At 38.8% G+C, this 25,958-nt stretch overlaps 2 protein-coding genes across 2 annotated transcripts; one reads left to right on the top strand and one right to left on the bottom strand.

Annotated features, from left to right (window-relative positions):
* Positions 1–760: 760 nt before the first annotated feature.
* LOC146458354 (H(+)/Cl(-) exchange transporter 7-like) lies at positions 761–21,222 on the bottom strand. The gene is made up of 23 exons (XM_085090678.1): positions 21,066–21,222; positions 20,820–20,918; positions 20,638–20,703; positions 18,648–18,713; positions 17,508–17,640; positions 16,883–16,992; positions 16,372–16,452; positions 15,456–15,696; positions 14,611–14,786; positions 13,788–13,842; positions 12,989–13,049; positions 12,078–12,216; positions 11,345–11,438; positions 10,591–10,812; positions 9,722–9,849; positions 8,707–8,792; positions 7,354–7,399; positions 5,755–5,844; positions 4,534–4,623; positions 3,479–3,571; positions 2,936–3,019; positions 2,350–2,430; positions 761–1,306 (listed from the first exon to the last, which is right to left on the bottom strand). The coding sequence occupies exons 1-23, from the start codon at positions 21,138–21,140 to the stop codon at positions 1,187–1,189; spliced, it is 2,436 nt and encodes an 811-aa protein (XP_084946804.1). The 5' UTR covers positions 21,141–21,222; the 3' UTR covers positions 761–1,186.
* A 37-nt stretch (positions 21,223–21,259) lies between these two features.
* On the top strand, positions 21,260–24,820 carry LOC146458353 (large ribosomal subunit protein bL12m-like). Its single transcript, XM_085090688.1, has 5 exons — positions 21,260–21,396; positions 21,473–21,659; positions 22,266–22,340; positions 23,479–23,610; positions 24,267–24,820. The coding sequence occupies exons 1-5, from the start codon at positions 21,290–21,292 to the stop codon at positions 24,384–24,386; spliced, it is 621 nt and encodes a 206-aa protein (XP_084946814.1). The 5' UTR covers positions 21,260–21,289; the 3' UTR covers positions 24,387–24,820.
* Positions 24,821–25,958: the final 1,138 nt, after the last annotated feature.

Below are 25,958 nucleotides of genomic sequence, written 5' to 3'. Positions count from 1 at the left end.
CACAATTTATTTACTTTCTATATTTTTTCGGTGAATGTTATAAAGAAAAAAATAATAAAGAACTATTTATCACTCCGTCTTGGTCTGTTCGTCGTGTTGTTTTTTTAGATCAGACACTTAACTCCACGTGGTTTTTTTCTACCCACGCAAGTGTATAACTGGATACCAGAGCAGTGGGCTTGCACCTTTCAAAAGCTCTATTTTCACTGGACCCTGATAACCTGCAGCTGCATTGTGTTTTAGGGCTGGGAGCATTGTTCTGTTCTTCATTCTTTTGTTAGCCTGCGTAGCAGTCGTTTCCGTTTCCTTCAAGCCAAGCGGGGTACGCGCGCGAGGGCATTGGGGGAAAATTCTCTCGACCAACCCTGTAAGACGTTGCTAATGGTGCAGGTCGCCCCTACCAGAGAACTGCAATAAAAATGAAACAAAAGCGGAGGGAGGGGAGAGGGGGGGACCCTAGGATGGACCAGCATTTCAGCCTTGTTCCCAGATGTCCCGGGCGCATAATCGAATGTGAGCCTCGCCCACACGCGAATTCAGTGTGAGGCTAGCCGTGCAAAAACAAAGCTTTTTATTCTCCTGAGACTCAACATGACCGCCGAGTGAGAAAGTCTATCTTTTAGCTTTTGACAAGAGGGTTAAATTCAAAAGAAACTGTGGTGCTGCGTCGGTGGGGAGTAGAAACAAATGATTGGTTTCATCAACAGAGTTGATAGAAATTATATGCTAACAGAGTTCAAATAATAAAAGAAACAAGGTGTAAATTTAAAGCTATAATTTAATTGTGTTTTCTCCCTTTTTGGTGATTTTTCTGGAAAAATAGACAAATACAATTATGCAGCAACATCTTTTGTATGATTTCTTTGTACAAAGCTTGTAAAGCTCGTCTTTGTTATTGTGACCGCTCGTCTATTATAACATATAATATACACCTGGAGTTTTACAATAATCTAGATTATACAAAAACTATAGAAGGCTAATATACTTTATCTCATTCATCTACACATCAATTTATTTCTCACTAAACCCCAAAAGCTTTTTGGTCCCCCCCCCCTCTTCCCAGCAATTAACTCTTGGGGGAAAACTCTAGTCTAGTCAATGCTTCTCACATGCAGCAAAGAGTTGCTCTGATGATAACCAAGTCACATGTCCTTGACAAGAGTTACCACAGTTCAAGAACACACCATTAAAAGGACTCGTGTATGGCGTTAGGTTCGAGGATGTGCACTTCTTCTAAGCCAATCTGACCTCGATGGCTCCACATTCGAAAACGAGCGATGTCTTTTCTTGTTACCATTCCCACGACCTACAACGGAACGCACGCGGATATGTAAGCGTACAAAATTGCAGTCACTTTCGGGTTCTGAACTCCTATGGGTCTCGAGCTTTCTCTGTTCCTGCGCCCGAACTTTGGAACAGTTTGCCAGATAGCATCCGTTTATGTGACATTCTAAACGCTTTAAATCTAAGCTTAAGACCTTTCTTCTTAAAAAAGACTATTATTCTTAGCGATTTTAGTTTGTTTAAGTGTTAATTTAGTTCACTCTTGCCTTTTGTGAAGCACCTAGAGCAGGCACAAGAAGCGTATAGTGCAATGGTGACCCTTAAAGCCCCAATGTCAAAATTCATATTCTCCTAACTATTCCCATACATTTGCTCCGGTACTATTTGGGAGAATTTGCTTGAACACGAAGAAATTTTATCTGTCGTGATCATTATGTTAATTCTCGTGAAATACATGTTTGATGAAGAAATGATAATCTAAGGAGAATTTAGATGCTGGTTACTATTGGGATTTAAGGACAGTGCCTACTTTTGTTACTGCACATACGTTCTGCGCATCTCGAGATACTCGGGTTTCCTATGGGTGGTGCCTACTAATACAAGGATATTTTTGCGCGGTTTAAAACTATGCGGAGAAAGCAGAACTTAGCAAGTGCTTTTGGTATCCAAAAAAAAATTTGGGGTAATCATGCATTTTGCAAAGATAATAAAGCTTCAATTTGAAAAAAAAAAAAGCCATACATTGCTTTGTATTTTACTGCTTTTTAGGACAATTGTTGCTTGATCTCTAAAAAATGCGTGGTTACCCCCAATTTTCTTTTTGGATTTCAACAGCCCTTGCTAAGATCTTATTTTTCCACATAGTCATAAATCTCGCAAAAATACTTTAATATTAGTAGGCACCGTCCTTAAAGGGTTAACTTGTTTCCCAATTCAACCCCCGATAAGTAAAACGCAAACTTGACGTGATTAATTCTCAGTACTACATGTATTCCAAAAGGATGGATAATGCAGGCTTACGTTTAAAGTAACACCGCTCTGAAGCTAGTTCTCAAGCTCACTCACCTCATTATTTTCATCTACCACCACGATATGCCTAAGTCCCAGCGCCCTGAATAACTTGAAAGTGCGCGAAAGAGATGAATTCTGAAAAACACCGACAACAAATTAGATGGAGAATAAATTTGTATTCACAACAGTGACTTGCAAGGAGGTAAACTAGGTGAGGTACGATGCGAAGAAGGTATTTAAGAGGTTGTATTATGAAGATTTTTCTGTACTGTTGGCTAAAACATTGAATCTAATTTCCTTACGCATATATAAAATACTTTTGGACTACCTAAGGGCGATAACAACAATCAGCTTAAGCTGACTTTTTTGTAGGACGCAAAGGAAGAAATTGTCCTTCTTGGCTATCTTAAACCAGGGAACGTATTCATAATCTCGGCGGACTGCAAGAACGATGAGCCAGACCGTGGCCTGCTCGCACACCTGACTAACAAACAAAACGTTTGAAAACAGCGAACTACGCTATAGGCCGTTTGTAAACTGACAAAACGGAGCCATTATTTACGGTTTACACGAAAATTTACTTTCATTTACTTGTTAACGCGAACGCTGTTAAGATCAAATGGGCAAAATGACAACTGACCTCATTCACTGTATAAGGACAGGGATTGATGTAAGGTCTCAGATCCATGTAACATTCTCTCTCTTTTCGAGATATACTAACGTTCTAGGAAAAAAAACAAAACAAAATGGTACAAAAATTCATCAGCCACTGGAAAGGTATTTCGAAAGTGTTTACACTGAATGGTATAGGGGAGCAGGGATGGCGCAGTGGCGAGAGCACTCGCCTCCCACCAATGTGTCCCGGGTTCGATTCCCGCACTTGGCGTCATATGTGGGTTAAGTTTGTTGTTGGTTCTCGTCCTTGCTCCGAGAGGTTTTTCTCCGGGTACTCCGGTTTTCCCCTCTCCTAAAAAAACCAGCATTTCTAAGTTCCAATTCTAACTGGAAAGTGTCAATTAGTGTTCTGAGCTAAACACATCGATACTTAGTGATTCATTTTTAATAAAATTTTCATTTCTAATTTTTGCTTTCATTTTTGTGTGTTTCCAAGAATTCAATTTGATGAGAGCAAACATGGTACAAAGACAAAAATCGACACGTCGTGGCCTGGTTCTGAACATACCCGGATGGGAGGGAATCTTGGGTAGGCATCTCTGAAGTCTTTCAGCTTTAGTGAATGTTTTATTCTTGTGGGTGGATTGCCTTCGGAGAACATCTGTTGAAAAAAAGACGGAAAAACAACAGGTTGAAGATAAAACACTTTAACCCCTAATATCAAAGCGCAAATTCGCCTATTATATCTTGTCCCCATACTTTTCTTATAAAAGTACTGAGGAGAAGTTGTTAAAATATAAAAGAAAATTTACCTTGGGTGATCATATCCCATAATCTTAGGGGTTGAATAAGCATTGATTTTACAAAGAGAAATTGATGCTGATCACTGTTAGGGCGTAGAAGTTATTAAAATATCAAGAAATTCACCTTGGGTGATCATATCCTTAATTCTCGTGATCTTAGGGGTTGAATAAGCATTGATATTACAAGCAGAAATTTGATGCTGATCACTGTTGGAAAAGAAAACCGGAGTTGTCCCAACAAGAGTTGAAACCATAACCATCCTAGTAATCGGAAAGTGACTCCTACTGAGAGAACTCGGATATTCTTTTTCCGAGTATGCCTGTGTCACTTACTGAAAAAAATATCTATCATCAGTATAAATCTACTAGCGTTCTATTACGAATGCCGCTCTCTGATTGGCTACGCTACCCGCTATCTATTCTGTGATAGATAGTGAGTGGCGATTGTCAACAAGATTCAGCCCGCTTCTTCGCGTTTTCGAAGTGTCCGTGAGGAGGATTTGGATAATAAATTTACTTGTTAAGTTTTGAACGACTAGTAGATTTATACTAAAACAATTAGATTATTCGCTCTCGAATTCTATGCGTGATAGCTGATTAGGGCTGCGCCCTCATCAGCTATCACGCGATAGAAATCTCGAGCTCAGATTCTAATTGTTAAATAGATCTAGTAGTTAAATAATTGATTTCTTTTAATTGTATTGGGTATCAGGAGTGTAGGTGAAGTTGTAAACGGCACAAAAACATACACAGATGTAATATGCGTTCTATAAGTTTAATCATTATTACTAACTGAAAGATATTCTGATTTTTAACGTACCTTCGCCTTAAGAAGAATAATAAGCTGCGATCGTAAGATTAAGCCTCGGTAGGTTCCAAATGTGGCCCGGTTTGTGCCTTCTCTGGAGTCCTGAAACATTAATTTAAAAAGGGCGTTCATCAAGATTCAAAAGGGTTACAGTTGTTTTGCAGTCCTACGATAGCCGTCAGAACGGATCGCCATGCAAGAATTACCAAAACAAAATCTTCGTTTCTTGCTTGTACGGCCTTGAATAAACCATAGCCAATTCGCCTTTATTTTACAAAATTACAATGATGCCTTCTTTACGATACTTGAAAAAGAAATAGTCAATACAGAAAAAAGCGTGTCAATTTTACTCGGCGGGTTAAGAATTTAAGTTAACGAGTGATAAAATTCTGTCTTCCGTTAACTGTAGTTAATACACCTTTTATAAGATATGTCAAAGAGCCGCAAATTATTTCACATCAGTATTTTATGTATATCGCACAGTCTTGAACCGCAATGCGCATGCGTATTCCTTAGAAACCAATTAATTGTTGTTGTTGTTGTGTATTTTTTAGTGTTGGTAATAACCATATTGAGGTTACAAACCAAAAATACGAATTAGATTAGCCGTAAGACGAGAAAAGTAATTCGAATTTGAAAATTAAATTGAAACGGATTGTTAAGTACATCCCATATGGATAGGGCATCTCGAACGATACCATTTATATACCGCGTTGGTACACTATTGTAACGGGATCTCTGATCCCGCATACTAAAGCCGTAACGAATGGGAGAACCTAGCGGGCCTCCTGACAAGGAACGGCTTGGTGAAATCTGAAGGGCTAGCCACCCCCGTTTTTTTTTTTGTCCATTCCATTATTGCGAGACATCATTAGTAAAATGGTAGATAAATTTGTAAACACCACAAACAGATCAAAGAGATAACAAAACCTTTGATCACATCTGCAGTGTATGCTAAAGTTCTAAAGTGAACCCCGGAATGGGACATCGTACGCGGCCTCGTGAGATCTCCCATTTCCTTACTAGAGCCTTAGCACTTTAACATACTGCAGAGTTAATTCTCCATCATTCTTTGAGCACAACTGTTTGATCAATCGCAACTAACTCAAATAACGTGATAAACCAATTGGAACTCGTAACAAACATAAAACGGTGCCTGACTGGGGAACTGAATTCTTTGAAAATAAAGTTTCTGCTTTCAAGAAAACAAGACAGAGAAGGAAAAAACTTTACCTCGTCACCACTCGTACCATGACAATCAACTACAGGGAAACCATTGTGATGCGAACTTCTATCCTTCAACACGTCAACTATCCGCCCAACCTGGCAGAAGAAAAGAATTGCAACAATATTTTCAAAATTTCTACCGATTATTCGGTCACGTTTGACTCTGTTGACTGCTTGAAAACAAAACAATGTCGCTACTATTTCAAGATTAAAGGGAGCCGGGTTCACGGTTCATCGCATGTCCATGAATCAAAATACTTTTTCGCCTTTGCTCGCTATGACTCAAGCCTGTTTAATTTAATTCGTTGTTTATGAACCGTTCGGAAGGGAATAGGTAGCTCGGGTGGTATTTTTTCACATGATTGCGTTATTTCGCATGCAAATAACTGTAAACACATCAACAGTGGAATAAATCATACGGGTCAACGCTAAATTCAATATCGACAATATGAGTACAATCCACTAGCATTTTCTGTGAATTTTGGTCATCAGTCATTTGCTGAATAACTATAGAATGTGATTACTGAAGTACATGTGAGTGGGATTTTTAAGGCCATAAAGTTGATAAGAAAGAAAAAAGCATTTAGATTCATGCACATGCGCTGAAATGTAAACCCCTCCCTTTAAACAAAACGTGATTGTTTTAATACAGGCAAAAATGACCACGTGACCACGATTTTCCCGCCATTTTTCCCGTTTGCCGGTTGCCAGTTGCCGTTTCTACGTGAAAACAAAACAGACTATTTCGCGTGTGCCGTCTACGTGAGAACTACGTAAGTATTTCTTCCTTTTTTTCTTATACGTATAAGGAGTTAATTGTTGAAAACAAGTAACTTAATAATTTTTCCGGCAAGTCATACTAGGGCAAATTAAGTTTCATGTTTAAAAATCCTTCATACCTCACTCCTTACCGCACCTTTCGTCTCTAAATATTTCGCATGTCCAACTCGTTTTGCTAAATCACTCTTTCAGTATTCGTCGTTTTCGATAAAACTATTTCACTTCGTTTTCAAAGCTGGCAAAACATTACTAGTCAAACTTGTAAAGTATTCGACTGAAATAGTCGGTGGGAAAAGGTAAGAAAAGCCGCAGGTTCGACTTTGAAAACCGAAATTGAACTTAGCGAGGCGAACATCGGGGATACCATACTAGGGAGCTTAAGCAACGACGACGGCAACGGCAACGAAAACGTCACCCAAAAATATATCTTTATTTCATTTGTGCTACTTCGCGATTATTTTAACTCGCTCAACTTTTACAAAAATGGCGAACTGCCCAGGAACCAAATTGGTAGGAGTGGCGCACAAGTAAAGAAAGAAAATGAAAATTCACCGTCATGCGTTCATGTTCTCCACAAAACCTTAAATGTGACCATTTCACGTTGTTGTTTTGCAGAGGACGGCAGAGAAATGTACCAAAATGTAAAACGCACGTGCAGAGCGATGTTTTTCCTCATTACATTTTTGTTTTTTGCGGCGTTGTCGTTGCCGTCGCCTACTTCTAAAAATTATCACGCACGTTACGTTCCGGCTCTACAGTGAGTATATAGTAACTATATTCTAACCAACAATGAAACAAAGTGCGCGAAAAAAGCATGTTCTTTACCTTCTCCACTGAGTTGAGGCAAACAAGTTTCCTACTCATAATATCACTGAAAACAAGAAAAAAACAAAGTACAAATACAATTTACAATATAAAAACATGTGCATCGATAAAGACCGGGTCAAAAAATAACAACAATTGAACTATTTTCCCTCTCGTAAGCAGTAGCATTTTCAGGGCACCCAGTTGTTACTTTGTTTAGGTAGAATATTTGTTCGGAAGACATCACTCGCCTCCCCCGGGGGAATTGGGGGGGGGGGGGGAGGGGCACTCCCTGTAATAGAATATACGGGGAGGCTCCGCCCAAAAGGGGTACCTTTTTCAGGCTTGAGGTATATAGAAGGGAGGGATTTCATGAGCTGAAGTATAGAAAAGGACATGGAAAACTGTCATTTAGGTATTTAAAAGGGCCTTTCAAAATATCCCCAACAGACCCAACGAAAAACGATAGTGTTTCTACAGAACTGTAGGTGTGTGAAAGGGGTACCATTTCCTTTGGAAGGTATATGAAAGGGTTAAATTTCCTATCAAAAATGGCAAATAAAAGGATAAGGGTTTGGACCTCGGGGCGGAGCCTCCCCTGTATAAAACTGATATCCGATGTAATAGGGACAGTGATCTTTTCAATAGAATCACAAATGACACTGGTCATGTATTATATAACTTGCTCCCTCCCAGACGTACTAGGGTTCTTAGAGAAAGGGGACATGACTTTATTCTTCCCAAAGTAAAAACCGAACGATTTAAACGGGCCTTTGTAAATAGATGTCTTTTAAAATTTATTTCTTAACATCTTATAGTTTAATCGTTTTCAATTTGTAATGCATATGATTGGTTATTGATTCTAAAGACACACGTATGTTGTGACTGATTTCTTAATAAAGACTTCTACTATTACTAACGTTCTTGAATAACCTCCCCGGACCGTCTCAGAAATTCGGATTAAATCGTGCCGAAACATTGACGTTTACTTTACCGAAATGTCACCTCAACACTGAAAAACCAATCCCTTTCGTTTTCAAAGGGATCAAAATATGTAGTTTAAAGCTAAATATCCCAAACAAATCAAACTGTGTTAGCTGACACACATTTCCCTTTAAAATGTTGCTTTAGGGTGCGTTCGACTGACCCTATTCTGGAATAGAAATACATACAATGATGTCAAAAAATCCCTCATAAGAAGTTTTAGGAGTTACTGAAGTATGACACAGCTCTTAAATTATCACCTGTCTGCGAACGTTTGCAGAAATGTCTTCCCAAATTACTTAGAAAGAGAAATCTAACAGCTATTCAGCTTATTCTTATTCCGGAATAAGGTCAATGTCCCGGTTAGACGCCCCTGTATTTTGGACTCACCTGACATTCATTCCCACCGCCATAACAGGTGCTTCCCAACCGAGCAAAGGAACACCTTGCAACTTAATATGAATATCATATAAACCCTGATAAAAAAAAGGAAAGAAATTAGGCAAACTCAACTAAATACAACCCGCTTTTAAGTCTGTTTATCGCTAGAATCTTAAATTGGTATTCGAGTACACAGTGCCTTTGACGCAAATGGTAGCACCTAAGCTCGAATCCACTCTATTTTTTTTCGGAGCGGCTAGCCTGTGAGCAAGCTCTCGGAAAGGGGAGAAGTGGGTGATGATCTATTGCCCAATGTGAATAGCTTTGAAAGGTTATTATTTGGTTGTTGAAACCAGCTAATCAACTCAGTTAGGATCTCTGATTTTAGACCAGGGATACTTGTGTGGAAGGAAAACGTTTTTGCGACGATGATTCAATTTTTTGCCGGGTCTTAAACGATCGTAAAAAATAACAATTTAAAAACTGCAAAAAGGACTGAAAAATGTCACCTGGTGTGCTTCTAAAACTCCCGAAAAAACTATCTTACGCGCACAACGTTCATTACCAGAAATTGTATTTTTAATAATTTTGAAAGATAAAACGTAGAAAACTTTACAACATTAGAATGATTTAGAATCGCTTTTACGGCAAACGGCAAACGTAAGATTGGCGTTTGTTTTCTTCTAAAAATTAGAACACAGATAACAACGGTGCAAAATAATTCTGAACTTTGATGTTAACGCAAAATTACTCAATTTTACTTACAAACTGGAAACAGCGAGCGGAAAATATAGAATAAACATGGCATAAACGTGGTCTTTTCTGCCGTTTACAGAAACGTATTGTAAATCTCTTTATTAAGAAACAAATTGGACCAGTTTGCACGAAAAACTACCACCGAACGACAGAAAACGGATTTAAAAATACTTCTTGTGTACGAAACTCTTCGGGAGTTCTTGAGAAACGGACCACTGATACGAAATGCACACCAGGTATCATTTGAGTTTATTGAGTAGATTGTTACCTCGTTAAAGAAATCGCCAACCCATTTGGCAATCATAAGAACAATCATTATAGGAATGCCGAAGCTGATGTTACCAGTTGCCTCCATCAAAATGACAGTCAGACTGATCGTCATTCGGACAACTCCACCTGGAAGGAAAGAATTTTAGGAAGTTAGGAACCTTGCAATAGACTGCGCAGTCGCTCTTCTAAATTGTTATGGCAGAAAAAATGGTAAGTCTGCGTCCTTTCAAAGACTGTACCTTTCAAAAGTTCTATTTTTAGTGGATCCTGATAACCTGCCGTTGCATTATTTTTCAGGGTTGGGAGCATTGTTCTGATGTTCGTTCTTTTCCTCTCGACAAACCGTGTAAGTCGTTGCAAACGATGCAGGTCCAATTCGATGGTTTGAACAAGCCAGGTAGCTCATTGTTGGCACTGAAATCTCATTTTTATTGCATTAATCGACTAGCACAAGTCCACCACAGGGTACCGAACATGAAGTAACTAGGAGCACTACTACTAAGCAGTATATGGGCGCGGTACGTTCATCACAGGAACCCAAGAAAGTGTCTAGGAGTGCCTTACTAGACCTCCCTGCCTCCCCCTTTCTGGATGGGATCAGTGGAAAGGTTGCGTGATGAACCAAAAGAGCGTCTGTGAAGGGGGCTATTGTTCACCACCAGATATCCAGGTACTATTCCCCACTAGCATGAAGTCATTAGCAGCTTTACAACTTCCTCTGGATAAGATGCTAGTCCTTCACAGGATACCCAACATAAAGTGTGCAATTCTATCGCAGAATACGCAGCACAAAGTGAGTACATGAATTACTTCTACACCCTTGATTGGATGCTCGTCCATCACAAAGCTATCTCCTTCACAACTCACCTAGAGTAGCAGCAGCTCCAATCAAAGCATAACTTCCTGGGTCACCCCAGGTTCCGTTTGGAAAACATGCCCTCAAAGCCACCCCAAAGAGTCGACCCCAGGCTGCCCCTGTTAGGATGCAGGGAACGAACAGACCACTGGGGACAAATAAACCATACGTCCATGTGGCTAATAGGAAATAGACTGGGGCAAAGCCTGCTAATGTGGCCACACCATATGAACCTGAGAAGGAAAGTGAGCAACAGGTAAATAAGTGTTTATGGAAGTTTAGAGTTTCGCGAATACAACACTATCTAACAGAGAAATAGGTCTAGAAGGGTTAGACTGTGAGCAGTCCCTCTTTTGCTCAAAATTCTGCGGGGAAGAACGCAAAAAACTGAGCAAGCACGATATCCGAGAGGCGAGCCATGAGCGTCGCGGGCACCTGCGCAACCCACCCCTCGAATATCATGTTCACTCAGTTTTTTTGCATTCTTCCCAGCTGATTTTCGAGCAAAAATGAGACTGCTCACAGTTTACATACAAAAGGGTGAAGTTGTGTCCCTTCATATCCACTATACCTGAAGAAAAAACAACCATTTTGAAGACATATATATTTTTCACAGATTCCACTGTCATCATTGGTCACATGTACAATACAACTCTTTATTGTTTTCACAGGATCGTAACCCACTCTTTTGTTTTTTAGCTAGAGTTACTTCTAACAGTAGCTGCAACTTTGATCTTGTATTCATATTTCCTTTGTTCTTCTTACTTTCTGGCAAGTGGAATAGATTTTTAATGGACTCCTCAGGTGTACTAAATACTAATGTCCCCATAGCACTGTACTCGCCATCCTCACAGAAGAACTAAAACGACAAACAGAGAAGTGTAACTTAGACATAACAGCTACACCCTTTAGCCTAATGACGTATTTACGTAGAATGAGGAAACATTAGTACAACAGTACATCAGTATCCATTCATCACAAATATCGCTTTCCAAGTGATACTTAACAATTATTCCATGAGCGCGTGTTGGATATGAGATGATAGATAGCCAACGAGGCGCGTAGCGCCGAGTTGGCTATAATCATCTCATATCCACAAGCGCAAGTGGAATAATTGTTTTATTAAAAACAACTGAGAAATATTGCTAGATCTTACTGATTTCGCTATGCAGGAATGACCAGAAGGCAATTTAATGGTCGCCATTTCTCGGCCATGGTATAATTGCTCATATACCATGGCCGCTAAGCCAATCAAATCCCTCGAATTGCATTATACAATGATGCAGTTTTTAATAATATGAAATATCAGTCATCTCCTTCCCCTTACCCACAGGGGGTGCGGGAGAGACAGTCACTCAAAATTCAGATGTCTCTCTCCCGTGTGCACCCTGTGGGTTAGAGGGAGGGGACGGCTGACATTTTATACTAGCCAAGTGACCCATCTCTGTCAAATATATCACTTAAAAGCAGTCGGTTATTAACAAGCAAAGCACTATACCTGCAGCGGTGTTGTGATGTTTGCTGTTCCTATGGGCTTGCAGTCGTGGTAAAAATAGATTAACACAAAAGCAGAAGTGGCGCTAATGACAGCCACTATCAGAGATTCAACAACACGAGCCAAGCTCTTTTTCACATATCTGCAAAAAGTTTAAAAGGAAATTAAAAAGTATTAAATTTGTGCCCAAGTTGGATGTTCTTGTTACATTTTACCCACTGGTCAGCCTGATGGAATACTCTAGATACCTCCTCCACCCTAACCTGAATTCTGAAATGTCGTAAAATTGTGCAAAGATCCTCCATCTTACAATTTTAGAAGGTTATGGTTCCAACTCTTGTAGGGAGAACTCCGATTTTCTTTTTCCAACAGTGATCAGCATCAAATTTCTCCTTGTAATATCAATGCTTAGTCTACCTCTGAGGTCAGGAGAATTAAGGATATGATCAGCAAAGGTGAATTTTCTTGATATTTTAATAATTTCTGCCCAGTAATTTTTGAAGAAAAGTATGGGGACAAGATAGGGGAATTTGTCCTTTAATATTAGGGGTTAAAGGGTTAAGAAAACTCCATTAACAGTGAAAGTGTATTGCAGCAAAAATAAAGATGGAGAAGTGTCACTTCATTATTTTCAATGCCTTAAAGGAAAAAATTAATTAACATTTCTCAACCGGTAAACAAGTTTTTTGAAGACAAATTCTGAGTCACCTCTTTAGACAAACATCTGTCCAGGCAAATTTCAGAACGAGCCAGACATTTAACAAATATGATCAGGCAATGTCTGATGACCAACCATTGTTATGAGGGGCAAACTAAACAGTTCAAAATTCCAATCATTTGCTCCAGTGTAAACCTAACTTGTTTAATTAATTGAATAAAACTTTATTAGCTAACTCAATAAAAAAAAGGCTTACTTCATTCTGAAAATGGATAGATGATGATTGATTGCATTGAAAAGAGCCCCAAATAAGCCACCTGAGGAAAAATATCATAAATAGATTGAATTTTTAAATAACTTTCCAAACCCCATTGCAGTGTGTTTTTCCAGTTTGACAAGTGCTTTTAAAAAATAAATTTCAGGGCTATCAGTCAGATGTCACCAAGTACTAAAAGGAAAGTAGAAGGTCACTGCTTTTGCCAACTGTAACAGCCAGTTATGAGCGAGGTGCCAATGACAGCCTCCATTATAGAACAACAAAAAGAGATAACAAAGCACTTCAGTCTATAGGTTAGGTATGCCTCAAGCTCTTCAAATAAACATCATTATTGTTCCTGATGGTTTCATGCCCATCTCTCTTTTTTCATCCCTTGTGAACATGATATATCATTTTGAAATCGCTATGCATGCTTGACAAACCTGAAAACGTTGGACTACAAATTTAATCTTCTACCAATAATATTGAAAGCGTCTTAAAAAAAGTTCCCCTATCTCAATCATTAATTTTGCACATATACCATCTACTTATTGTCTTAAACTCCCGTAACTGTTAAGTTTTTGTTTTGATCATTTCTTGACAACATCATAAAATGAAAATGGGCAACTCTAGCACATACACTGTATAGTAATGTCCTTGGATAATAAAATTAATAAATTTATGCATCATAATTTTTTATTCCATCATAAAAAATATTTTATTGGAGTATAAAATACATTGCATGCATGCACGGAACTTTAAATTACATAATTTTTGTAGAAAGATCTAGAACACTAACCAAAAATTGCCATAACGCAAAACAAAGGAATTTCATAACTGAAGTAAGTCTGCCCCTAAAGAAAAAAAGTAAAAAGTAAAGTTAAAATAAAGTTAAAAAATACAAATAAAAAATATAAATAAAAAAGTTAAAATATACAATTATTATAATTACACATGTATGTATTTATTTCCCTTTGAAATATTGCCCCATGAGATTTTTGAATTACTACCTAACTCTTTTTCCAGCAAATAAAATTTGTTGGTAATCAGACTCTATAGGTCACACTGCCTGAACAAAAATTTTTGTCCTCTCCCACACCACCCTTCAGTGTATAGTTCAGAACCTGGAGAATTTTAGTGTTGCTTGTACAACACAATCGGAAACTTTTAAAGCAGCAACAAAGGCAACTAAAACAAGAATGTCACTTAGATGAGTAGAGAAAAACAATGGCTCTACAACTGTGCCATCAATTTTAGTACATTTCCTAGTGTCATTGTCATTGTCATCTGCCGCAAAACAGCAACATGGTATGACCAAATTCAATGTTTTGTTGAGATGATAAGCATATGAATGCCATTCCTACCAATTATATTTAGTTGAGCACTGGATTAAGTTTCAGCACACTGTACAACAGAGTAAATCCAGATAAAAAAGCTAAGCAAATGTGGTTCAAGTTGGTCAGGAATAATCTCGCAGCATGTCAAATCAGAGTTGAATATTTAACATTTTCAAGTGAAGTGTTCATTGGTGTTGGCATCAAGGTCCCCATGCAGTTTATTATGTTACAATCTCTATACAATAACATGTACACAACCCTATCATAGAAAACATGAGTACAAACCCCAAATGAGCCAAAGTTGATAAGTCCAGGATTGGAGAGATCCATAGGAGATCCATGATAAATAGACAGAAGAATGTTAAGAGTAAAGGTAGAGACCATTGAGGCAAAGAACATTCGCCAGGTTAAACTCTGATTCCAGAAGCTTGCTCCTTCTTCCAGACTGAAGAGAACCCCACCTGAAAAGGAAGGAATGGGTTTAGAGTTAAATTACTTTTTTTTTTATTTTTAATTATCAGTTTGCCAGGGAGAATACAGAGAAATTAAGGTGAAAAAAAAAAATGAATGGGAAGGGACACCACAATGCCTAGTGCAAACAGGTTACTGAGGGCCTAGGACACATAAAATACGATTGGAAAATTAAAAACAAGTTTATGTTTCTCGTTAGGAGCTTACAAGCTAGGTTACAAGAAGTACATTAGACTGGAAAGACCAAGGGTGTTCAGGGTCAAAGGAGCCTTGTACAGTTGATTGAAGGGGTGAAGGGATGGCACAGTGGTGAGAGCACTCCTGCACAGTGTGGACCGGGTTAAATTCCAGGAATTGGTGTCACATGTAGCCAAGGTGTTTCTAAAACACAAGTTTAGCTCATTTGAAAGGTCTTTTAATAATAAAGATGGATGGTGTTTTTAGTTTTGCAATTACATCTTCTCTCCTTCCAGAGATATTCAAAAGTTTACCTTGGTACACAGAGAAGCTAACAACAGTAAAAAAATAATAGACCTTACTGTATACGTGATGAAACAAAATTCTGTACTAACAAGAGTAATACCAAGTTTTTGTACACATTTAATGACAGCGTCAACTTAATTTTCAGAAATTATGTGAACTTTATAATATAGGCTTACCTACAGGAGCGCCAAACGCTGCGGACACTCCAGCAGCTGCACCTCCAGACACAAAATCTCTTTTCTCGTGGTCTTCACGAAAATACTGAAACAAGTGGAAGTCCTTGTTGAATGTTGTAGACCTCCCTTGGGAAACACCTGCTGCCACTACAGCACCTGCATGAATCATGGGTCCTTCCTTTCCGCAAGCTAGGCCGCCAACCACTGAGAATATTACACCTACTACTTTACAAAACAGGGTCTGGGGAATAAAGAACATAATATAAAAACACAGTAAATGGTTTGAATTTAAGAGTGTTAATATATTTCCTCTACTTAACCCGGCACCATTGGCCTCCTTCTATGAGACTTGGGCACTTTTCACAAGCCAAAATGTTTGGTTTGGAAATTCTGGGAACTTTCCATGTTAAAATTGGAGACTTTTTTTTCAATTTGTTCCAACTTGCAATCTCACTAGCCAGGAAGATAAAAAAAAAAAACTTGTAATGTAATGGCACAATGATGTGCATTACAAGAAGACAACAAATGGAATGGTAATTTCCATTCTGACCAGTTGGAACAGAAAACGTGTAGAACCTCCAAAGGTCATTTGTTTGTTCTGGAAAATTTCTGTTTGATTCCCACAATTGCCATTTGCATTTCAATCACCTGAACTGAAATTTTGGCTAAATGAAAAGCATATAATTATAATCCCTGTTTCCAGGTCAAAAAATGGTCTGGAGAATGAGTTGAGTTTATTACGGGCCAAAATAGTCCAACTTTCGGTCCTTGTAAAATCGTCATGTTTCACCCTAGACATCTCAAACTTTTGAATCTTACATTTCAAAATATTATATTTTATAACTGGGTAAAAATAAATTTTGCTTTGTATGCACTTTAGATGGCAACTTTGCTCCATTTTAAATTTAATGCTTACCTTCAATCTAACAACATGAGGTACCAACACACCATTGAGGTAACACTTGATTTGTGGAATACCACTTCCTGCTGCAACAGGCTAAACAAACAAAAGAAATTTAAATTTGACTAATTTATACTGCTAAATTTTGTTTTAATGAACTAATGTCTAAAGCATTGTAAAGTGTGCATGATCAATATCCACCTCAAGAAGAATAGGATAATTTGCAGGATTCCTTGCACTCATTACCTTTACTTAGATATAAATTATATGCACATTTGAAAAAGATAAAAGGAAAGTCACTTAACACGACAGTTTTGAACCTTTGGTCTTGAACAAACCTTTCAATTTCAATTTCAATATTATTGTTATTCAACAAGCACATTTCTTGAAACCATTTTCTGCATTGTCTGTATTGTTGTTAACAAAAAACAAGACATTCTTGAAATTAAACTAAATTTGTTTGCTACAAAAAGAGTTAATCAGTCCATACATTTATAAAACGAGACGTCAATATACATTTTATTACCTCTCCGTAGACAACCAATGCAGTGGCTATGAGAACAAAAAATACATCAAGAGCAACCCATAGGGAGAAAGGAATGGACATGCAGTCACCACTGGTACACCGATCAATATCTGTCTGTCAGTCAAGTAACAAATGGTGAAACTAGAACAAGTATAAACATCACAAAATGGTGAGGAAAAGGGAGAGTCTGCTATTAATAATCTTGCAGGTCAGGAAGCCTCAACAGACTTTAGTTAGGGGTTGTTACAACAGAAGTTCTGTGTCCACAGAGACAACAAAACACAATGCTGAAATCAGCCTTACGGCATTCAAAACTGTGATTGTATGGTTCCATGAAAGGACATAGCAAATTCTGTGGGGTGGGGGGGGAGGGTCTTGGAAGCCAAAATATGAAGCTAAACTGGGATTTTCAAAGGGGCATATGTCTGTGTCTCTGAGTGTGTTAGGGGGGGAGGGGGGGGGGACAAAGTGAAGAAGATATTGAAAGTCTGATGTTTTGACTAGTATTCGACTTGTACACATATCCACTCAGCTGTCTCATGTGATTTATACTAAATAAATATTAATAATAATTATTATTGTGTATCAGCTAATTAAAAACAAACTTATGCATAAACAAGGATACATTCTTTAATAAGGGTGTACTTCTGGCTGGCAATTAGAATTATCAAGCAGTCAATTGAGAAGGCAATCAGTCCAGTGAAAAATCCAATGATGAACATGACAACCCATCTGTTTATATTAATACGCAGCCGTTCCTGAGGAAAAATAGAACAGAATTGGCCAGTAAGTTAAGACTACTGATAATGTATTTAACAAGAGCACTCATGCCAACTCTCCCGGATTATCCGGGAGTCTCCCGGATACGGAATGAATCTCCCGGTCTCCCGTACGGGTGACTAAACCTCCTGGATAAAAGCGACTTGGCATCTTATTTGTATAATAGGCTAGTATTTCAACTCAAATGTTCCATAAATTTAAGAAATATTGTGTCATGGCTACATTTGCGTACCTGTCCTACCCAATCTGCCACAAACTTTGACGGAAATCAAAGAAAATACGCTTTTTGTCATCATTAGCTGTCATCATTGCAATATAAACGACTTTCTGATTGGATAAACGTTCAACCAATTAAAGAGCAGGACAAAAGAGCTCTAGTGTTGTGCGAATTTTGTGCCAACAAGGTTGGGGGGGGGGGTAAGTGCATCAATTTTGCTTAGGGGGGAGGGAAGGGTAATAAAGGGGGGGGGGGTACTCAGAAGAAAAAATCTCCAGATTTCAGATCTTCAGAGGTTGGCATCTCTGCAAGAGACTAGTTGCAACTCTACATCAATGTCATATTGTAATGGTCCAGAAGACTTGGAGTATGATTTGTTAAGGGCAGTTCCTACTAATACAAAGGTGCATTGTATTTTTCCATAGTTTACCACTATGTGGTAAAATCAGTTCTTAGCAGGGGCTTCAATTTGGAAAAAGGACTGAGTCGACATACAATGTCATGCAATTTAAAGCTTTTTAGAATTATTGTTACTTAATTATTATCTCTAAAAATGCATGGTTACCCCCCATTTTCTTTTTGGATTTGGAGATCTCAGTGCCTTTCATGCATAGTCACAAACTGCCCAAAAATACTTCTGTATTAGTAGGCACCATCCTTGAGTGTGAACTGCAAGCTTACGTCAGAACTTCAAGCGCAAGCAATCAGAGTGTGATGAATCGTAGCCACAAAACAATCATTCCAACCACTCCTTCCTTGTGCGCTTACCTCTGGAGTATAAGACTTCTGTTCTTTGAAGTAAAGTGTATTTTCTGGTGTATCATAGTCTAAACTCTGTAAAGAAGATATAAACAGTAAACTTACAAAGTCTTTCATTAAATGTGAACTGATCCTTAACTTAAATTAAATTATTGCAAACTTAATGTCTGATATAAAACACACTGCCAGAAATTTGTGCCACTAACATGCTGTACAGATTTCAAATGACTGAACTTTGTAAAACATGTTGCTGGGAAAAAAAAACATTTTTGCAACGACTATTTAACAATTATTCAATGATCACGCATTGGATTGGAGATGATAGAAAGCCAAGTAGGTGCACAGTGCCGGGTTGGCTATAATCTAGACTGCAAGCAGTCCCTTTCTGGATAGTCGAGAGGTCGCGCGAAATAGCCGAGCGCCAAAAAAAAACTAGAGCGAACGAGCGGAAGGGGGCTTGGGGAGAGGTGGAAAAAAGGGGAAAGGAAAAGAAAGGGACTGCGCTCTTAGCTGTAACAGACGCGTTTAGGGTAACTCCGCCTACAATTCGTTAAAGCCATTAAAAATACAATTAAAAATGACAGCTAATAGATAACAACTCCGCATTGTTATTCAATGACCAGAACACCGGGCCAGAACATTAGGAGCGAAGGGGAATAATCGCCGAGCTTCTTTGAAAAGGCCAAAATTCGAATTTTTCTTCAGAGCCCAGAGTAAAAGAGATCGACGACACAAACGCCCGAAGTGTAATTAAGAGCGTGGCTCAAAACAACTGGAAAGCTGTTGTTGTCATTTTAAAGCATCCTGCGGTGAATTCTGCCGACAAAGCTTGTTCCGCGCGGATGCGAAAGTTACATAGTACTTGTTGGCACAAATGTCTTTTAATAATAATTATTGTGGGATCTTCTTGAAGGCAATTGCTTTTAAACCAAAGTATTTTGACTGCAACTGGTCTTGGAAAATACTCGGCGAAACGGAACAACAACCACAATCGAGGCCGTGTTGGCAAAGTCGAAGCTTTGATAAATAATGGATTTCCCGAAACCAGTGGGAAGAACGGCCATTGCATATTTTCCTAGAAAGCGCTTCTACTGCTAGCTTCTGTTCCTCTTTTAGAGCTAAGCCGCCGAGGTGATCGCTTAAATTTAGGAACACATCGCTGCTACTCCCTCTCACCGAAGCCGTTTTCCTAGTGATCTGAAGTGTTGACATCAAACGTGTGAAGAAGTTAATTACACATCAAACTTGTCTGACAGCAGCTATTGTTTATGGACCAATCGGAATTTTCCGTTGCTGGAGCGACGGGAAATTCGAACGCGTTTGTTACAGTTAAGAGCGCAGTCCCTTTCTTTTCCTTCTCTCCCCCAGTCTCTTCTCGTTTATTTCTTCTCGCTCCAGTCTCGCTGCGCTATGAGCACACCATCTCGACTAACCAGAAAGGGACTGCTTGCAGTCTAGCTATAATCATCTCATATCCAACAATCACAAAATATTGCTAGTCAGAGTGCTAGTGCAAGAACAACCAGAAGACAATTTAATGGTCGCTATTTCTTGGGCACGGTATAATGGCTCATATACCATGACCGCTAAGCCAATCAAATCCTTAGAATTGCATTATACAATGATCGAGTTTTTAGTTATGGGAATTATTTCTAAATCATAGATTTATATTTTATACAATGCATTGTACATATTATAAATATTCTAGTTTCTACTGTTTTTGGTAGCTAGTTGTATTTTATTTGTGTCCTCACATTAGTATGGAACTTGTTTTCTCAAGCTATAAGGTCTGACACTTGAATAGTGTTTTGATTTGATTTGATTTGATTTGTGACATGTCTACTTGTGTAAAACCCCTGTGACTGAACACACCTTAAAGGAGCCTTGGCTGCTAAATGAGCAAGAAATATTCAAAAAGGCATGTGATTGCACGTGACAGAGCACTGACAGAACTATTATGCATGACCCATCACTTGCTATATTAAATTTGTATAAATACCTCATATTGGGACGAAATTTTTTGAAGACTTCCCGGCTCCACAGTTGAAGTGGTGAGGGACAAAGCCTGAAAAAGAAAATCACATTCATTGTTTGGTTTAGAGGACAGAAATGCAGAAGTCCATCACAAGCATATTGCATTAAGCTTTAAGAAACTGAACTGAAATGTACTCATATTTATACCTCGCTAGTACATGTACTCTCGCCTGCTCCTAAGTGAGGAGAAGAAAGAGATCCTTCTGCAACATGCCTTCGACGACTCATTTGAGGCTGAATTTCCGTCTATAACCAGAAAGTAAAGAGTTAGCGCTAAGCTTAAGCTTAACTAAACTCAAAACACTGTCAGCAAGTTGGAAGAGTTTGAGCTTGCATAATTTGAAGTTTCTTCAAAACGCGTGGCATTAGGTGCTACCAAGTCATAAAACTCACGTGTTCCTGGCTAAGAAGAGGTGAATTTTCTGAAGGCATGTTACTCAAATTTTTCATAGCCCGTGACCGTGACATAAATAAAGAACAATTTTGAAGCGAGTTTCTGAGAAGACTGTCCGCAGAAAAATCATCTTTCGATTTTTTTGTTCTCTGGAGCCCAGTGCTCCTCTTGAAGATAAACATTCAACGCGCGGGTAACCTGGAACGAGATTGAAACACTCACCATGATGCATTTCGGGACATTCAAGATGGCGGCCAGAACTGGCTTCAGAACCTTAAGACTTTTGGCACCTTTTAAAGCGAATACTTCAAGACCGTACAGTAGTTTAAGGTACGATCTGATGCTTTTACCATTAAAGCCAATCTATTTCTATCTAAAGATTTTAACTGACACGTTTATTTTTCAGATGTACGTGGTGTGTTTCTCTTCAAAGATGGCGGTTTGGTGGAGGTTTCACGCGGAATGATTCTACACTGGCTGCTCCTCCGGTAGACGATGCCGTGAAGGAATATCCAGAAAAAATAAAAAGCATTGTAGATGAAATATCAAAACTTACGCTTTTAGAAGTTGCTGACTTGAATGAATTACTCAAGGTAATTCAAATCAATATTTTCTTGGGTTTGAAATCAGCGGACTGGGTCAGTCTTCAGAGCATAGCACGTGTGCACGCGCGAGTTCCGTTCACGCACGTTTGTGGTGCACGCCAAAAATTTTTAGGATACACGACAAATTTAGGGGTTGTTTACATTGAGGGAGGAAGATCCTAGAGGCGGATCATCCTGGCCTAGTACCATATGTTTTCTGTGTTCAGTTACATGCAAAAGGTTGTACTTGGCCCTAGCACTAGGATCTTTCTAGTAAAAGGATCTTACTAGCTGAGAGATAGAAATTTCCTTGTGCTAGGAAGATCCTAGCACCATGTAAACTACCTTTGCAGTTGTAAGCTTCTGCAGTTTAAAATGGCCAATATCTATGAATCAGTTGATTTTAATGGCCTTGGGCTGGGTGGATGGAAAGGATTATTTGAGGGATGGGTGTAGCCAGTTTGAGCAATATTGTACATATTACTCTTCCTCTTGGTCTACTATTGCCAGATTGAAAAATCATGAGGAGCCTAGAAGTACAAATTGAAAGTACATTGTTCAGATTGCAAGGATGAACTCCAAAATTAGTCCCAGAATGTTACTTTATTTTTTCAGACAACACTGAAAATTGAGGCAGGTCCAATGATGCCCATGATGGGTGCAATGCCGATGGCTGCTGCTCCTGCTCAGGTGAGCCTCCTATTATGTGCAAGGGACATAAAATGGCAAACAAAAAGAGTCTGCGTTGAGTTTTAACTAAATTTATCCAACTGGCACTGTACTATTAAACATGCTATATTTTAAGAGGTCTAGAAGCCTGGGGCATTCACACTTATCAGATAGAATAATCTAAGATTAATCTCTAGAGATATAATGTGGACTAAACTTGTAAATGGGCAGGGATTAATGAAATAAGCTGCAGGGTACCATGTATGAGGTGGGACTGTTTGGAACATGTGATTAAGAAAGAGGGGGAAAGCGATTGTATGACAGCACTAGGGAGGGTACCAGAGGGTCAAAGGATGTGAGATAGGCCAAAAGCAACTTGGAGAAGGACTGTGGAGAAGAAGAGGAACAAGGCAGGGTGGACGAGCTCAAATAAGGCCAAGGCAGCAAAGAGCTGAAATTCTTCACTGAATAGGAAAATAAATTATGGAACTCACAGATATGCTTTTTTTTAGGACAAAATTGATTTCATCATTTCATCACAACTTTTCAATAGTATTGGACTTTTCCTTCTACTAGCAAACTGAAGCCATTGGTATTGAAGGTTTTGTAATCATGAAACTCATGCATCTGCCCTTTTGCATCTGAAAGGAAAGACAACATGGGAGAAAAAAATTGAAATTTAACTTGGCATTGGGAGAGGGGAAGGGTAGAGATGCAGAGAAGCCAACCTCTGGAGATCTGAAATTGGAGATTTTTTCTTTATGCCAACCACCCATCATTCACAACCCTCCCCCCCCCCCCCCATTTCCGCCCCCTACCACAAAAATTGAGACACCCCCTCAGAAAAATATGCCCCCGCCGACACCACCACCAACGTGAACCCCACCAGTGTACACACACACCCTCCCCACCCCTAAAAATACTATCTTTGCAAAGCTAAAGTAAAAAAGGACATACGCTAATTTTTTTTGTTCAACGTTTTGTCCGTCATGAAATCTGGTCTAAGCATTGGTGATTTGGTGACCTGGAAAGGAGAGTAGGAGATTAATTCTGTATCCAGGAGACCCCCAGATAATCCAGGAGAATTGACATCTCTAGAGATGAGCTGCACATACCCACTGTACACAAAATAACTACTAACTTGTTTTTGTTTTCTTAGGAGGCAGAAGCTGAACCAGAGAAGAGTGAACCAACAGAGTTCACTGTTAAATTGACACAGTTTGATGCTGCCAGCAAAGTCAAGCTTATAAAGGAGATCAAGAATCTTGTACCAGGACTTAACTTGGTCCAGGTTTGTTTACATCCATTTGATTCTCAATCAATCATTTTCTTACTCAGTCTGCTCTTGATCAGATGTGCTTAGGACCAATCCCTACTATTAAAACTTGTCTAAACTTAGGCCAATATAGACAGTACGTAACTCTCCTTTACATTGATCGTTTGGGACTTCCTCAGCACATGTTGCCTTCGTGATGTGAAATATCATATACATAACTCCCATCATTTAAAATTGTCTGCATGGTCTGTGATTATTGTAGGCTTAAACATGTTTAAAAACTTGGCAACAGTTGTGTACGACAATCATAACATCAAAGCCTGATTTTTTTTCAGGCTTTCTTTGCGCAACTCCCTAAATGACTGAAATTACTGCAGGGATCTTCTATTTAATCATAACCAATGCTGTCATTGGCTTGTTGTCACACAGAACAGTAGTACTTGCTAAATCTGCCTTTAGATGGGAAAATGACAGTTCAGGCCTTTTGACTTAGAACCCCCCCTCCCCCCCCCCCTTTTTTTTTTTTTTTTTTTTTTTTACCAAAACCCTGATTGTTGCTAGAAAAAAAATATGCTTATCTTCTGCTACCTGTATATTTCGTTCACCTCTCTTGGTTCTGTTTCTTATCCAATCGTTATTGCCATTATTTACTGAATTTATTTACTTTGTAGGCCAAAAAATTTGTTGAAGAGTTACCACAAAATGTGAAGGAGAAAGCAAGCAAAGAAGAAGCAGATGAGATGAAAAAGGTTTTGGAGGCAGTCGGAGGAACAGTGGAGATTGAAGCTTGAGATGTTGTACAGTTGAATATTAAATAATTTACTTTTTGATCCTTGACTTTCATTTCTCTGTAATAATTTCACACCAGTGATCACACTCCATTTCTGGATCAGCTGAAACTGAGTCCAGTTCAGACAAATATGCACAGAGACACAAGGGTAGACGCGTTACTTCAGTAGACTTGTACGACTCTGCATCGTTGGTGGAATTGCCACTGCAATTTTGTGAGATCAAAACCGCCAGCCATAACATATCTTTAGAACTACTTTAAGAACAAAAATAGATGCTCTGTGGATTCCACTTCATTTTTACAGAATGTACATTATGGGGAGTCTACAATTTTGAACCCAAACAGTTTATCATTTGTGTATACGATACGATGTAAAGATTTGTATTGAAACACTCTTAGTTTTGTTTCTAAAGTAGCATTAAAAGGCAAAAAGGATATTTTCGTCCATTTATCCAAAAGGCTTGGATATATGCCCTCCAATCTGGCTTGGGCGGTAGGCAGGGTTGATTTATAGGACTGGAACAAAATTCCCTTTGAGTGCACCAAAACGTTGTACTATTTGGTGTTGTGAGAGCAATACTACCAACTATGAAGGCTGGGCTTGTGCTAGATACATGCAGCCAAAGCAAAGTATACAAAACTGAAGCTGACATAATCTGATTTTCTGATAGTCAGGGATCTCTCCCCACCCCTTAACAAGCAGGAAAAAATGAGGAGACTCTAATTGCATCACAATTCTTTGCGCACAGCTCCCAGCTACCTGAACGCCTGGAACTGGCTGTAGTCAGAAAAGAGGGAATGATTGCCTGACTGTGGAAGACATTGCAACAAGATTGGGAATACCTGTGGATTACCTGAAGTGAATGGAATCCAATCCGAATAAATAAAAAGTGGAAGACAGAGTATACTGACTGTAAAGGCCTTTTTAAACGGTTTCAACATTTGCTTCAACATGGGTTCAACACAGTTGTTGAACCAAATGTCGAGGGCGTTTGAACAGGTCATTCAACATCATTGAAAGTGTAAATAATGTCAAAAGCTTGATGTTGAAAGCATGTTGAATGAAATTATTTCAATAAGTTTAAACTTTCATTTAACATCGATTCAACATTTCCTTTAAACTCGAAAAATGTTGACTGGCATTGAAGCCATTTGCTTCCAACACTTGCCCAACATCTATTCAACATTTGTTGAATGAACGTTGGTCAAATGTTGAAACCATTTAAATGGGCCTTAATGTCCTTCATTTGAACTTGCGTTTTTTTTTTTTTTTTTTTTTTTTTTTTTCACATTTTACAGGAACATGTTTTCCACTTTTATACTTCTGGCTGAAGGTTTACCTTAATGCATATATTTTAACAAGACTGTAAACAATTCCCCCTATTTTTCCATGGGATTTTTGAGAGTGGTACACTTTGATGGAGCTGCCGCCATCTTGGTTTGTAAAGGCAAGCGCGATCTGGGGAGAGTGTCTAAGCTACCGAAGGGAACCGGAGTGGGGGTTAGTTGAGTGGGGGGGGGGGGGGGGGAGCGAAAAATAATATTTCCCACCACCTCCCCACTCCCACTGGTA

Source organism: Pavona decussata, unplaced genomic scaffold, assembly GCF_977016875.1.
Source record: "Pavona decussata unplaced genomic scaffold, jaPavDecu1.1 SCAFFOLD_233, whole genome shotgun sequence".
Taxonomy (NCBI): domain Eukaryota; kingdom Metazoa; phylum Cnidaria; class Anthozoa; order Scleractinia; family Agariciidae; genus Pavona; species Pavona decussata.
Note: the sequence above shows the minus strand (reverse complement) of the source record. Positions and strands in the feature narration are given on the sequence as shown.